This window comes from Nelumbo lutea, chromosome 1 (genome assembly GCF_056320005.1).
Source record: "Nelumbo lutea isolate HS-2025 chromosome 1, American lotus-T2T, whole genome shotgun sequence".
Lineage (NCBI taxonomy): Eukaryota > Viridiplantae > Streptophyta > Magnoliopsida > Proteales > Nelumbonaceae > Nelumbo > Nelumbo lutea.
The window spans coordinates 93,105,232-93,118,256 of NC_142684.1; the positions used below are offsets into that span (position 1 = coordinate 93,105,232).

A 13,025-nucleotide genomic window follows, 5' to 3' on the forward strand; every position below is an offset into this window, starting at 1 on the left:
TGAAGAACCCAAATCACAAGAAATCTATAAAACAACTTAAGTCAAGGAAGAAGGTAAAATCAAGAGGCGTCCATGGCCACCAACCAAACCCTAGAGTATCATTTACTCAAAAAAAAAAAAAAACACTTAGCTATTCTATAAATTCTAAACTATAAAACCTGATACAAATCACATTCTCTTGCCGTTATCAATGGAAAATAAACCTTAGAAAAATGACGACGAACCAAATCTGAAACAAAAACCTAAATAAGTGAGAAAAAAAAAAGTAAGTAGTTGAGAGGGAGAGAGAGTTGAGAGAGAATAGTTCACCAACTGAGCTGGTATTTTTCCTTGGAAATAGTGCTACCCCTCTCCTGATCGTCTTGATGAATCGGTGGTGAAGAAACCTTACAATAATCACTAGAAAGCACCTAGAACTGGAACGGATTCTGCAACCAACAAGGGCAGAATACAATCAATTACTGGATCTGGATAGGGAATTTTGACTTTAATCGCACCCTAATATCTACCACCATCATTAAAATTACTAACAACACCACCAGCAGTAATTAAGATCCTAATCCAAACTGAAATCAATCGGATCCAATTCATACAAACCCTCTCCCAACATAAATCCTTATGCAACCGAAACACTGAATCAAAGGATGCAGGGCATAAACTGATCCCGAGTTTAATTATGAATTACATTAGGCAGGACTATTTGCCTCTTTTGTGCGGAAAGATTACATAAAGAATAAACTTTGATAGTTGGGGTGAGGAAGTAGTAAATTAATAGGCTTAAAGGGTAAGCCTACTGCTTATTGCAGGTCAGAAAGTTTAAAAGAAGGAATGGTCAAGTAATGTTTGCGTTTTCTCCATAATGAAAGACAGAGTCATTTTAACCCTACAAACAAATCAAACACCAAAATTCTGAGCCTCAAGGCAAACCCTGCAAATGATGAAGCGAAAATGCAAAGGCCAGGTCAATGGGAAAAAAAATTAGAAGAGCGATTTATGTAGTGTCCATGACCATCCCAGATAATAGTAGAAGTTATATAAATATCAGTTAAACTTGAGTGCCAGAACAAATAATGCATGGAAACATAAGAAAAAAATGGTGGCAATGGAGAACAAAACATAATTCACAAATCACAATAGAACTAAGCACAACACTTTCGGACCAATAACAGGTACCTTCTAAAATACACCTACAGAATGTGACAGAGTACAAAAGCAATTTACTAAGGAGGTCAGAACTTGAAGATGGAGGGAAAAAGGCTCCATTTTACAAACATAAACCCCAAAAAAGCAAATTTTCTAGCAAAAAGTAATGCACTCGGAAGGGACTAAAACCAACTACGGCCACTAATTAACGCAAATCCGAACATTCAAACCCAAAAGAACTTCCATCCATCTCCGGTAAAAAAAAGTAAAGGCGTCCCTTCACGAACAGAGCTCAAAAGGAATTCGAATTTTCACTTCAAACAATTGTAGTCAGCTTAAACATAATCCCAAAACAGCGGAAGAATCCACTTAATCAGCACATAGAAATTCATCAAATCTTCAAAACCAAATAACCGTACTTGATAGAAGTCCGTACTCTGAGGCAACGCGCCTGACTGTCAGGGATTTGATAAATGACAATCGCATTCCAACGGCCACCTGCTACCGCCATTTCAGTTGTTGTAGAGATGGCCCTAACAGAGAAGACAGTGGCGGTTATGCCTGTCCCCCACAGAGGCGGTTACACCTACTTTGGCAGAGGCCTGGGAGTGAGTGCCCTAGGGTGGTTATAAAATGCCCTCTTCCTCCGGAGTAAAGGTAAGTGATACTTGCGCCTTTTGGTCTCAAAATCTCTCATCCTCCTAGCCTTCTCAAAAGTACTAACTTGAGCATTGGAGCATTCCCACCGGGTTACACCTGCTCCGTCAGAGGCAAGGTCACCAGAAGGTAGGACCGACCGGATCGTGCATCATCATTTGGCGCCGTCTGTGGGAATGCTTCAAAAAGCCTCCCCCAACCTCTAGCTCTTTTCTAAAGAAAGAAAAACTTAGCATTCATGGCTTCCTCTAGCCGTGATAGACGTAATGCCGACCTGAATGCCGTTGGGGAACACCCTCAGCCCCCCACTGTCTGCATCGGACAGTTCACTATCCCCCTCTCGGTGGACGGAATCCCTAGCCTGAATGTGCCATGAACAGTGGCACCTGTGAATGTTCCCCTTCCCCCATCTGTTGAGACAACCTTCGCTAAACCAACCATTGTCCCCCTGGCGACCAGCTAGAACCAACTCGATGATTTGATGCAATACATGCGGGCCATGCAAGCCCAAATGCAGCAGCTTCAGCAACACCAATTCTACCAGCAGCAGGTGCTACATCACGTCTCTTAGTACCACTACCAACAACAGTTCCCCCAATTGCCTCAGAGCCAGCCACAGCTCCCACCACAGCACCCTGCTGACAAGCAGGTCAAACCCTCTCCTCAGGGCGGGTGCCTTCACCGGGGAGAAGCTTCCCAAGCTCAGAACCACTCCAGAAGCCAAACCTCATCCCCTGGCAGAAGGGAAAGACCAACTACCCCTGCTTCGCAGTTCGGGCTCCCGCTCACGGAAAACCAGCTCGGCGCCTTAGTCGCGGACTACCACCAGTAGTCCGGGCTCGTTGAGCTCGGCAACACTGAAGCAAGCATCGCCAACACCGGACCTTCCAAGCAGCTGCAGAGGCGCTGACGAGCTCATCGAACTACCACCCGCATCCTACCCGAGTTCAGAGGTAAAGAGGAAGCGAGCTCGAACAAGGTAAAGGTTACTCCTTTTCTCTCAGTCCCTTCCCCCTTGTCATCAGAACTCCTCATTGTTCCCATGCCCAAAGATTTCAAACTCCCCCCGCTAAACAAATATGATGGTTCCTTTGACCCAAGTGATCATGTAGATGCTTTTCAGTCCCAGATGCACCTGGCAAGGGCCAACGAGTCCTGCATGTGTGTGGCCTTCACTACCACCTTCCGGGGAGTGGCCCACACCTAGTATAGGAACCAGGCCCCCGGGTCGATAAGGAGCTGGACCCAGTTCATACAAGTCTTCACCGCGCACTTCGTCACCAGCAAGCGGTGCCCCCGAACTGAGGAGAGCCTCCTCGGTATAGTCTAGAAGGAAGGGGAGTCCATCCGGGGCTATATCAAGCGATTCAATGATGCATGCTTACAGATACCGCGCCTAGACCCCGTAGTACAGCTCGCAACGGCTAAGAGTGCGATGCACAAGAAATTCAAATGGCATATGGTGGTCAACCAGCCCGCGACCATAGTGGAATTCCTCAAGCTCGTGGATAGGTTCATAAGAACGGAGAAGGAAATCAATCAAAGAACTGAGGGCGGGTTTGAAAAAAGGAAGAGGGAAAGCGAACCTTCCAACCAAGATGACAAAAGGAAGAAAGACTTAGCTTGGGGGATGAAGCCAAGTTAGCCATTCCAAGCTCCCGCGGCAGATCGGGCAGACTACACACCCTTGAACGCGAAGCGAGCTGAGATCCTGATGATGATCAAGGACACCCCGTACGTAACGTGGCCACTCCGTCTGAAAGGGAACCTGAATGAAAGGAACAAAAATTTATATTGCAGCTTTCATAGAGACCACGGTCATAGTACCGAGCACTGTAAGAATCTCCGTGATGAAATAGAGGAACTCATTCATCACGGATACCTAAGGAACTTTGTACAGCATAATGGTAATAATAATAACAATAAGACAGATCGGTAGGGGGAGCACAATAGGGATGCTCCTGAGTCCAGCAACCGGCCAGCAAAGCAGTCACAGAAGCAGCCCCCGAAGGAAAGGCCAGTTCGGGGAATGATCCATATGATCGTTGGAGGATCGATTGTAGCGGGTTGCACTTCGGCAGCAGCTCAGGCATCAACCCGTGAGGCCGCCAGAGAAGAACAAAATCCCCCAAAACGGCCAAAGATAGAAGACCTCATACTCTTCACTGAGGATGACGCGCGTGGAGTTCACTACCCCCACAATGACGTGCTCGTCATAAAGGTAAAGCTTAATGATTTCAAAGTCCGGCGCATCCTCGTTGATTCAGGCAGTTCGACAGACATCCTTTTCAAAGCGGCTTTTGATAAACTCCACATCCAAGAGAGTGACTTGAAACCCGTGAACACCCCACTGGCCGGCTTCAGCGGAGAAGAAGTAAGGCCCCTGGGAAAGGTTACAGTACCTGTGGAAGTCGGCACGTGGCCTAGCACGGTGAGGCTCGAACATGACTTCTTGGTGGTTGCGACCCCCTCCTCATACAATGCCATAGTAGGTCGGCCGATCACCCACGCTTTAAGGGCTGTGGTCTCCACCTACCATTTAGCCATGAAGTTCCTCACGAGCTTCGGCATTGGGGTAGTGCAAGGTGACCAGCTTGAGTCCCGCAAATGCTACATCGCCACCCTCAAGGGAAAAGCCAAGGTGGCCAACGACCTCGAGCTGGAGCGACCCGTTGAACAGAACAAGGAGCGAGCTACGCCCATGGAGGAGATTGTTCCCATCCTTGTCTCGGTAGAGGACCCAACCTGAACACTTCAAGTCGGCGCTTCCCTGGAGGAGCCCTTGCGATCCGAACTGGTATGCTTCTTACTCAGTAACTTAGATATTTTCGCTTGGTCCGTAGTAGAAATGCCCAGCATAGACCCTAACCTCATAACTCACAAACTCAATACTGACCCTGTAGTTAGACCCATTAGACAGAAGAAAAGCAACCTAGCCCCAGAACGATGGAGGGCAGTCGACGAGGAGGTCGAAAAGCTCCTCGCAGCAGACTTCATAAGGGAAGTTCATTACCCGAGCTGGGTGGCCAACCCCGTTCTGGTGAAAAAGGCCAATGGCAAGTGGTGCATGTGCATCGACTACACTGACCTGAACCGAGCTTGCCCAAAAGATTGCTTCCCCCTCCCCAGGATCGACCGCCTAGTAGACGCGACCTAGGGGCACGAGTTGCTAAGCTTATTGGATGCCTACTCGGGCTACAACAAATCAGGATGGACTCGGCCGGCGTGGAAAAGACCGCCTTCATAACCAAGTTCAGCCTGTACTACTACAAAGTTATGCCCTTTGGACTGAAAAACGCTGGGGCAACCTTTCAAAGGCTTGTGAATAAGCTGTTTAAACCCTTAATTGGTAGTAAAGTAGAATGTTATGTAGACGACATGGTCGTCAAAACCCAATTTTCACATGAGTTAATACAAGATTTGCATTATGTCTTTCAAATTTTGTGCCAATTTAGCATGAAACTAAACCCAAACAAGTGCGTCTTTGGTGTCACCTCGGGTAAATTCCTAGGGTACATCATCAACCGACGCGGTATTGAGGCCAACCCGGACAAAATAAAGGTCATCTTAGATATGAGACCACACCAAAAAGTAAAAGAGATTCAGAGGTTGAACGACAGAATAGTCACTCTGAGTCATTTTATGTCCAAATCAGCAGACCCCTGCCTGCCTTTCTTTAAGGCAATGAAAAGCAAAGGGTTTGAATGGTACCCATGTTGCCAGCTTGCGTTTGACGAGCTCAAAAGGTACCTCGCCGGTATCCTAGTTTTGACCCAGCCCAAAGAGGGCGATGTCCTAGAGCTGTATCTCTCAACAAGTGACGAAGTGGTCAGCTCGGTACTAATAAAGGTAGTAGATCGGGTCCAACGACCCATCTACTATGTTAGTAAAGTGTTGCAGGGAGCAGATACGAGATACTCGGAGATAGAAAAACTAACCTACGCATTGGTCATTGCAATCCGCAAGCTCCGCCCATACATCCAAGCCCATACCATTATCGTCCTCACCGACAAACCCCTGAGGCAAGTGTTACTCAGGCCTGAGGTCTTTGGTCGATTGACGAAGTGGGCCATCGAGCTCAGTGAGTACGATCTCTAGTACAAGCCGCAAACTGCTATCAAGGCCCAAGCTTTGGCGGATTTTGTTGCGGAATACACATTCAGCTTTGAAGTCCCTAGCCCGGTTGAGCACGAAGCCCCCAGTCCAGGTGAGCTCAATGCTCCCAGGCCGGTTGAATCCAAGCACCGTAAGGTCGTACCCAGTTCGGTATCTCTCCTGGTTAGGCCAAACGTGAACTGGGATGAAGAGCCTTGGATCCTTCACGTAGATGGCTCCTCAAATCAGCAAGGCGACGGAGCCGGAATAGTTCTTCACGGTCCGAGTGGCACAAAACTGGAGTATGCACTATGCTTCGAGTTCGCGGCATCCAACAATGAGGTGGAGTACGAGGCGTTGATAGCCGGGCTAGCCTTGGCCCAAGAGGTAGGAGCAAAACACATCGTCATTTGTAGTGATTCCCAGCTTGTGGTCAATCAGGTTACATGCGAATACGAAGCCCGCGAACTGACTATGATCGCATACTTAGCTAAAGTAAAGGAGACTTTACTTGACTTCCGGTCAAACTTCATCAGGCAAATCCCGAGGTCGGAGAATGCCGAGGTCGATGCCTTGTCTCGGTTAGTCAGCACTAGTGATAACACCATGAGGATCATGTACATAGAAGACTTACCATTCTCGGAGGGGTAGAGAAGGTAGCTCCTGTCGTCCAAGCATAGCCGAGTTGGACTGATCCACTCACGAGCTTCCTGCTACATGGGACCCTCCTCGTAGATCACAATGCCGCCAGGAGGGTAAAGCGCCAGGCAGCCAAATATGTCATAATAGACGGACGGTTGTACCGAAAATCCTACACGCTCCCCTACCTACGCTGCTTGTGATCTCTCGAAGCCGAGCTTGTACTTCACGACATTCATGAAGGCATGTGCGGCGGACACCTGGGGGGCAGGGCCCTCGCTCAAAAAGCACTACGACAAGGGTACTATTGGCCAACAATGAAAGCAGACGCCGTTGAGTTAGTCAGAAAATGCGATAAGTGCCAGAAGCATACCAATATCCACCATCAGCCTGCTGCTGACCTCAAGTATCTCACTAGTCCATGGCCCTTTGCGTAATTAGACATCGACCTACTCGAGCCATTCCCGCTAGCAATAGGTGGGAGGAAGTTCCTAGTAGTGGCAGTAGATTACTTCACGAAGTGGGTAGAAGCTGAACCTCTTGCGACAATCACAGCTCGAAATGTCCATAACTTCTTTTGGAAGAACATAGTGTGCCGCTACGGGTTACCTCGGATACTGATTTCTGACAATGACAAACAGTTCGAGGATATCAAATTCCAGGAATGGTGCCAAGACATGGGAATTCGGCAGAACTTCACGTCGGTCGCACACCCGCAAGCAAACGGTCAGGCAGAAGTCACGAACAGAGCTATCCTCCGTGGGCTGAAGGCCAGGCTAGACCGAGCTAAAGGACTATGGGCGGACGAGCTACCCAGGGTCCTATGGGCCTACCGAACTACAGAGAAGACCGCCACTGGAGAAACTCCCTTCAACCTCACCTACGACATAGAGGTAGTCATTCCAGCCAAAATCAAAATCCCCTCATTATGACTGGAAGCGTACGGCGACAAGACCAATGACGACGAGCTACGTACCAACCTCGACCTACTCGACGAGGTGAGGGACCTCGCCTACATCAGGACCGCAGTGTACCAGCAAAGGGTAGCTTGGTACTACAATGCCAGAGTCAAGAAGCGAAACTTCCGCATCAGCAACCTGGTTCTCCACAAGGTCATGGTACCTGAGCCCGACGTTGGAAAACTCGGACCGAACTGGGAAGGACCCTACCGAGTAAAGAGAATACTCGGAGGAGCGTACAAGCTCGAAACCCTAGAGGGTAGACAAATACCCTGGGCATGAAACATCGTCAACTTAAGGCGGTATTACCTGTAAATTACCGAACTAAGTGGACTATGAGCCGCTCCCAGAGTCTAAGGGCCAGAATGTCGAGCTAACAAGGACCTTGGCACCATAAGACCCAGTTGCCTCTTCGGCATGGGCAAAACCTAGGAAAGTGTCCTAGCCAAAGAGTCAAAGCGCCGAGCTGATGATGACCTTGGCACCTCTGCAACGCAAACCAAGTGTTAGCGCCGAAAGAGCAGGAAAAACGGGTATGAAAGCCGAGGTGCGTAGCCCAATCCGAGCCAGGCCTATTGAAGACAAACCGATAAACTGACCTAGGCGGAGAACAGATCGGGCATATAGCCTTACTATGTTAACTTGCCTCGAGAAACCCCCTCGCTTTGGGGACCTAATTCTAACAGTTCGACAATATAGTCACTTCGGCAAAAGGAAAGAATGATTGCACAACACTTAGACAAAAATGGTATTTCATTACCAATGTTTCATTTACAATCTATTCAAAAAAAAAAAAAACAAGCTCGCAGGCTTGGTGCATATCACTTCGAGCTCACAGGCTTGGCACATATCACTTCGGATGCACACCTCCCTCGCCCAAAACATAAGTAGGAACTTTAGCGGCACTCGGGGCGTCTGCTTCATCTTCAGAGTCTGGGTTGTTGTCAGCTACGAGAGCCATCTTCGGAGTGATATGCGAAGTGGTTATGGTACGAGTGTCGAGTTCGGGGTATGCATGCCTTATCATCCACTGGCTCAGTTTGAAACCCCTCCGATACGAGCCCACCATCAGGTTGTCAAAGCGCTCCGACGTGATGTAATTGTTGACGGCTTTCACTTTAGCGTCCTCGAGGGCCTGGAAGAAGATCTCGGACTTCTCCTTGATATCGGCCTTGAGGTATTCCACCTCATGCTCCAAGACCCCTTTTGAGGTCGCGAGGTGCTTTACAACGAGCTTCAAGGCGTCGTTCTCTCTCCGGAGCCTTTCCAACTCATTCTTCTGAGCTGAAGTGTCGCCCTCAAGACGATGGATCCGCTCCCGAGCTGCCTTCAGCTTGACATGCGCTGCATGGGAAGCCTCTTCGGCAGCCTGTGCCCACTTCAGACTCCTCACTGATTGAAGAATTAGGGCGTGGATGGAGGAGTTCACCTGCCAAGTGAGAAACAAGTCAGCCCGACGAGAAGAGAATAATATAGCATAAGAAAAAAGACAAGGGAGACCACTTCGACTTACCACCATGGCATGAGAGGCAGCACGTGCGCCGATGTGACCCAGAGGAAGGTCAGCCCATGCCGAAACCTCCGCAGGATAGACGACCTTCTTGCTCTTACGGAGAGCACAGCTCGACAACAACACACTACCAGCCCCCTCTTGGCTCCCCGAACTGGAGAGTATTGTCTGTGTATGAGAAGCTTTCGTAGTATCGACCTCCCGAGCTTTTGCGACCTCGGGCTCCACCGCGACCTCCGGGATAGGCCCGGCCACCTCGGGCTCTCTAGGAGATTCCAGGTTGATGACTGGAGGATAGCTTGGGACTTCGAGCTCTACATCCGGAGGAGATTCGACGTGAGCCCGCTTAGTAACCCGCTTTCTTCTCTTCATCCCGTCGAGCAAGTTGATACTGCGTGTCTTCTCTGCCTCCAGACACCTATGAAAAGAAATCGACATTAGTAAAAAAGAGCTTGACACTTACGAAAAGAGCAAGTTGACACCGCCTGTCTTCTCTGCCTCCGTGAAACCTACGAAAAGAGCTCCGTCAGAGGGCAAGGTCACCGACAGAATCGTGCATCATCATAAACGAATACAGAAAAATAGAGATGAAATAAAATTGCTTACGCTCATCGATCGCAGAGCTTAGCGTATTCTCCATTCCGAACCCGCCATCCCTTCCTCGGCCTCTCCGATTTTGCATCCTTGCAGTCTTAGATTGATTTGCGACATTCTCCGTAAATGAGCCAAATCTGAAGCTATGAAGTCTCTGTAAGTTTGTGACGTTTCAGGCGTATGGAAAAGAGATCTAACCCTGTCCAAAAAAAAAATCTAAACTCATGGCATTGAAGAGAACTATATCTAACTCACGACATAAAAAATAAACAATCACAGACAGGAAAAAAATGCAAAGAAAGAACCACTAGTACTTACCTACCGACCACTCCGACCTTTCAAAATCACCAAAAATAAAACCAGCAATAGATATACGAGGCGGGTAAAGTAGTACCTAAAAAACACATACTCGTAGCAAACAAAAAACAAGATTTCAACAAAAAAAAGCTACCTTCAGATCTTTTCCTTTCTCTTTCTTTGACAAGCCAAGTATTAATTTCGCCAAACTGATTGATTTTGACGATTTCGCCGCCTCCCGACTCGTATAATTGTGTAACGTAAAACTAAATAGAACCCCTCCTCCTCCGTCGTCTGATAAACCCAAACCAAAAAATAGAACCCAACCTAAAACTATATAACAACAGCGACCAGAACAGTGATAATAAGAAGACCCCTCCTCCTCCGTCGTCTGATAAACCCAAACCAAAAAACAGAACCCAACCTAAAACCCCGGCCTCGATAAAACACACATGCTGGAACAGAGCAGAGGAGGGGGGAGCGGTTTTGGGTTCTGGGCTTGTTTCGCAACTCATGGGAGAGAGATTGAATAAAAAATATCAACTCTCTCACTGGTCTTTCCATAGAGAGAAGTGGTCAGAGAAAAACGGGATAGAGCAGTGACAATTGTTTCTCATGAAAAAATATTGACACTTGTTTTTCATCTAATAAAAGGAATATACTTTTTTTCTGGGATTACAATTAATATGCACAAGTTATTGATGTAAAACGAACTATAGTAAGATTCTAGGGGAGACCACATCTTCCTACAAACTTAATTTTGGAAAGCATGAATGACTTCTTGTTGCAAGTTTTGGGGATGTTTGAATGTAATCATATTTAATTAATGCCTGCCTCACCCAATCATTTTATCAAAATGCTGGATACGAAGATCTCTCAAGAGTTACCCTGTTTAATGTTTTACGTCTGGGATTTCGAAGTCTTTTTGTATTTTTTTCCCTGTCATATCACTTTTGCCATTTTGATGGGTGAGTTATTAATCGAGGTTCATCCGGTCGATCACCCTTGTAAACTTGTGCAGAAGGCAGATTAGATTGATATATCTTGAATTGCTCGGTAGTGCTTCTGCCTCAAGTAGAGGCATAATTGGATTTCACACAAAATTGTATTCTCGTCAATTTCTCTTCCAAGAGGATGGTGCTTGAAGATGACGAATAACTAAGAAACACAGAACCATGGGCTAAACCGTTCTGACCTGGAAACCGGAGGCCAAAATAGTTAGTTTTCGAGTTGGTTAAACCTTGGATTTGAAGAATGAGTAAGAGGTTTCACAACGTCGTCTGGGTATTAAGTCAAATATTGAACCTCTTTAGTGGGTTAGCCTGCTTGGGCGTTGGCACCAACATCCATTAATGTAATTTTGACGGATTTTTAGGGCCTGCTTATGCGATATCTTTGCGACACTTGACCTTGTTGAATTGCAAATGTTTCTGTATATGAATGCAAGGTTTTTAAAACTGACCCGAACAACAAATCGGTCAGGGGTCTGCTTTCTAGGTCAAACAATCTGATAGTTTAAAATGAACAGTCAGCCTGTTTTGACAAAAAATATAAAAAAAATAAAAAACAGTCAAAATTATTGAACGGTTTAAATGGTTCAACCACCCATGTCAGCGGTTTGCTAACCAAATCAACATTTTTGGCAAAAATCGGGTTTTAGGGTCCGATCATCCGGTCCAATCCAGTTTTGAAAACCATGCATGAATGTGAATTTAACATGTGAGAACATGGGTGCTTTTTGGCAAGTATTTTCGCATAGTCCTTTGATTATTTGAAAGATTTAGGGGCTGTTTGGCAAGTCTTTTTTGAAAGATTTTCTAGAAACATTGATAGTCAAAAAACGATGTGAGTTTTTGTATAAAGATCTTAACAGCTTGAAGACCGTTTGGTTAATGGGTATCTGTTTGCGCAAAGATGAGTTGAAAGAAAGGGGAAAAGCTCCATTTGCAACTTCCAAAAAATAGCCCGAAATGGGCTTCCCGTGTCTTTTTGGAGCTACGGCTTTCGGTGGCTAAATCTTTTCCCAACCAAATGAGAAAAGACCAAAATGCGAGCTGCCAGGCTTCTAAAAGGCCGACAACCCGCACGAAAAGACACGCCAAACGAGGCCTTAACTATCAATTTTTGTCTTTTCTAGAAGGGAAAATTCCACTTTAGTACCCTGAACTTTCAAGGTAGTGTCAAGTTAGTACCCAAACTTTCAAACGTGTCACTGTAGTACCTAAACTTTCAAAAAGTGTCAAGTTGGTTCCTACTATTAACCGACTGTTACTTATCTATTGAAAATGTCAAAACTACCCTTCAAAAGAAGACATTGTTCATTGTCTTCTACCTTGAGACTAAACCGGTTATCTTAAAAAAAAGAGAGAAAAAAAAAGAAATATAATAGATGAAAACAATAAATGAAAGCAAAGAAATAACTAGACAATAATGTGTTTCAGATCTAAAGGTAGAAGACAATGACTTCATTAGTCTAGAATTTCAAACACCTCAACCGATTTAGTCTCAAGGTAGAAGACAATGAACATTGTTTTCTTTTAAAGGATAGTTTTGATATTTTCAACAGATAACTGATGGTTAGTTAATAATAGGGACAAAGTTGACACTTTTTAAAAGTTTGGTTATTGCAATGAAAGTTCAGAGTACCCAAAAATACCAAAATGGCTGAAAATTAGGAAATTTCAAATGAAAATTTTGGACTTTTGTAGTTTTGTGTCTCAAAAATCTTTTAAATCTATTTTTAACAGCTTGAAAGATCAAGATAGTTATCAAACAATCTTCGTTTTCAAAAAGTTCATTGCATTTTTTGGTTTGTTGGGCTGTCAAAAAATCTATTTCCCCCATTTGGACTCCACTCCCCCAATCCTGTAGAAGTATTTCTCAAAAGTCCACAGAGTATCATGAAAGAAATACATGATGTCAAGTTGTGAAGAAGGCAAACAACGTTGAAGATGGAGAAAAGATCCGAAGAAGGTTTCCAGATGATAAATAGTTGGAAATCGATTTTAAACACTGAAGCAAAGAAACTATTACTGGAGAGTGGAAGACTTAGAGGCAAGAACTTGATAAAAATTAGGGAAGACAGGAAGGCAATGATATTATCATTCGAAGAGGCGGTTCTATGGTTGAAG

At 45.7% G+C, this 13,025-nt stretch overlaps 1 protein-coding gene across 2 annotated transcripts; it reads right to left on the minus strand.

The window, feature by feature from the left end:
- Positions 1-8,228: 8,228 nt before the first annotated feature.
- On the minus strand, positions 8,229-10,502 carry LOC148876164 (uncharacterized). 2 transcript variants are annotated; one of them, XM_088965534.1, is made up of 4 exons: positions 10,049-10,502; positions 9,610-9,796; positions 9,007-9,512; positions 8,229-8,922 (listed from the first exon to the last, which is right to left on the minus strand). In XM_088965534.1, the coding sequence occupies exons 3-4, from the start codon at positions 9,439-9,441 to the stop codon at positions 8,344-8,346; spliced, it is 1,014 nt and encodes a 337-aa protein (XP_088821660.1). In that variant the 5' UTR covers positions 9,442-9,512; positions 9,610-9,796; positions 10,049-10,502; the 3' UTR covers positions 8,229-8,343. The 2 variants fall into 2 exon arrangements, with proteins under 2 accessions (XP_088821660.1, XP_088821661.1); XM_088965535.1 differs by having other exon boundaries at positions 9,007-9,421; positions 10,049-10,444.
- Between the last annotated feature and the right edge of the window lie 2,523 nt (positions 10,503-13,025).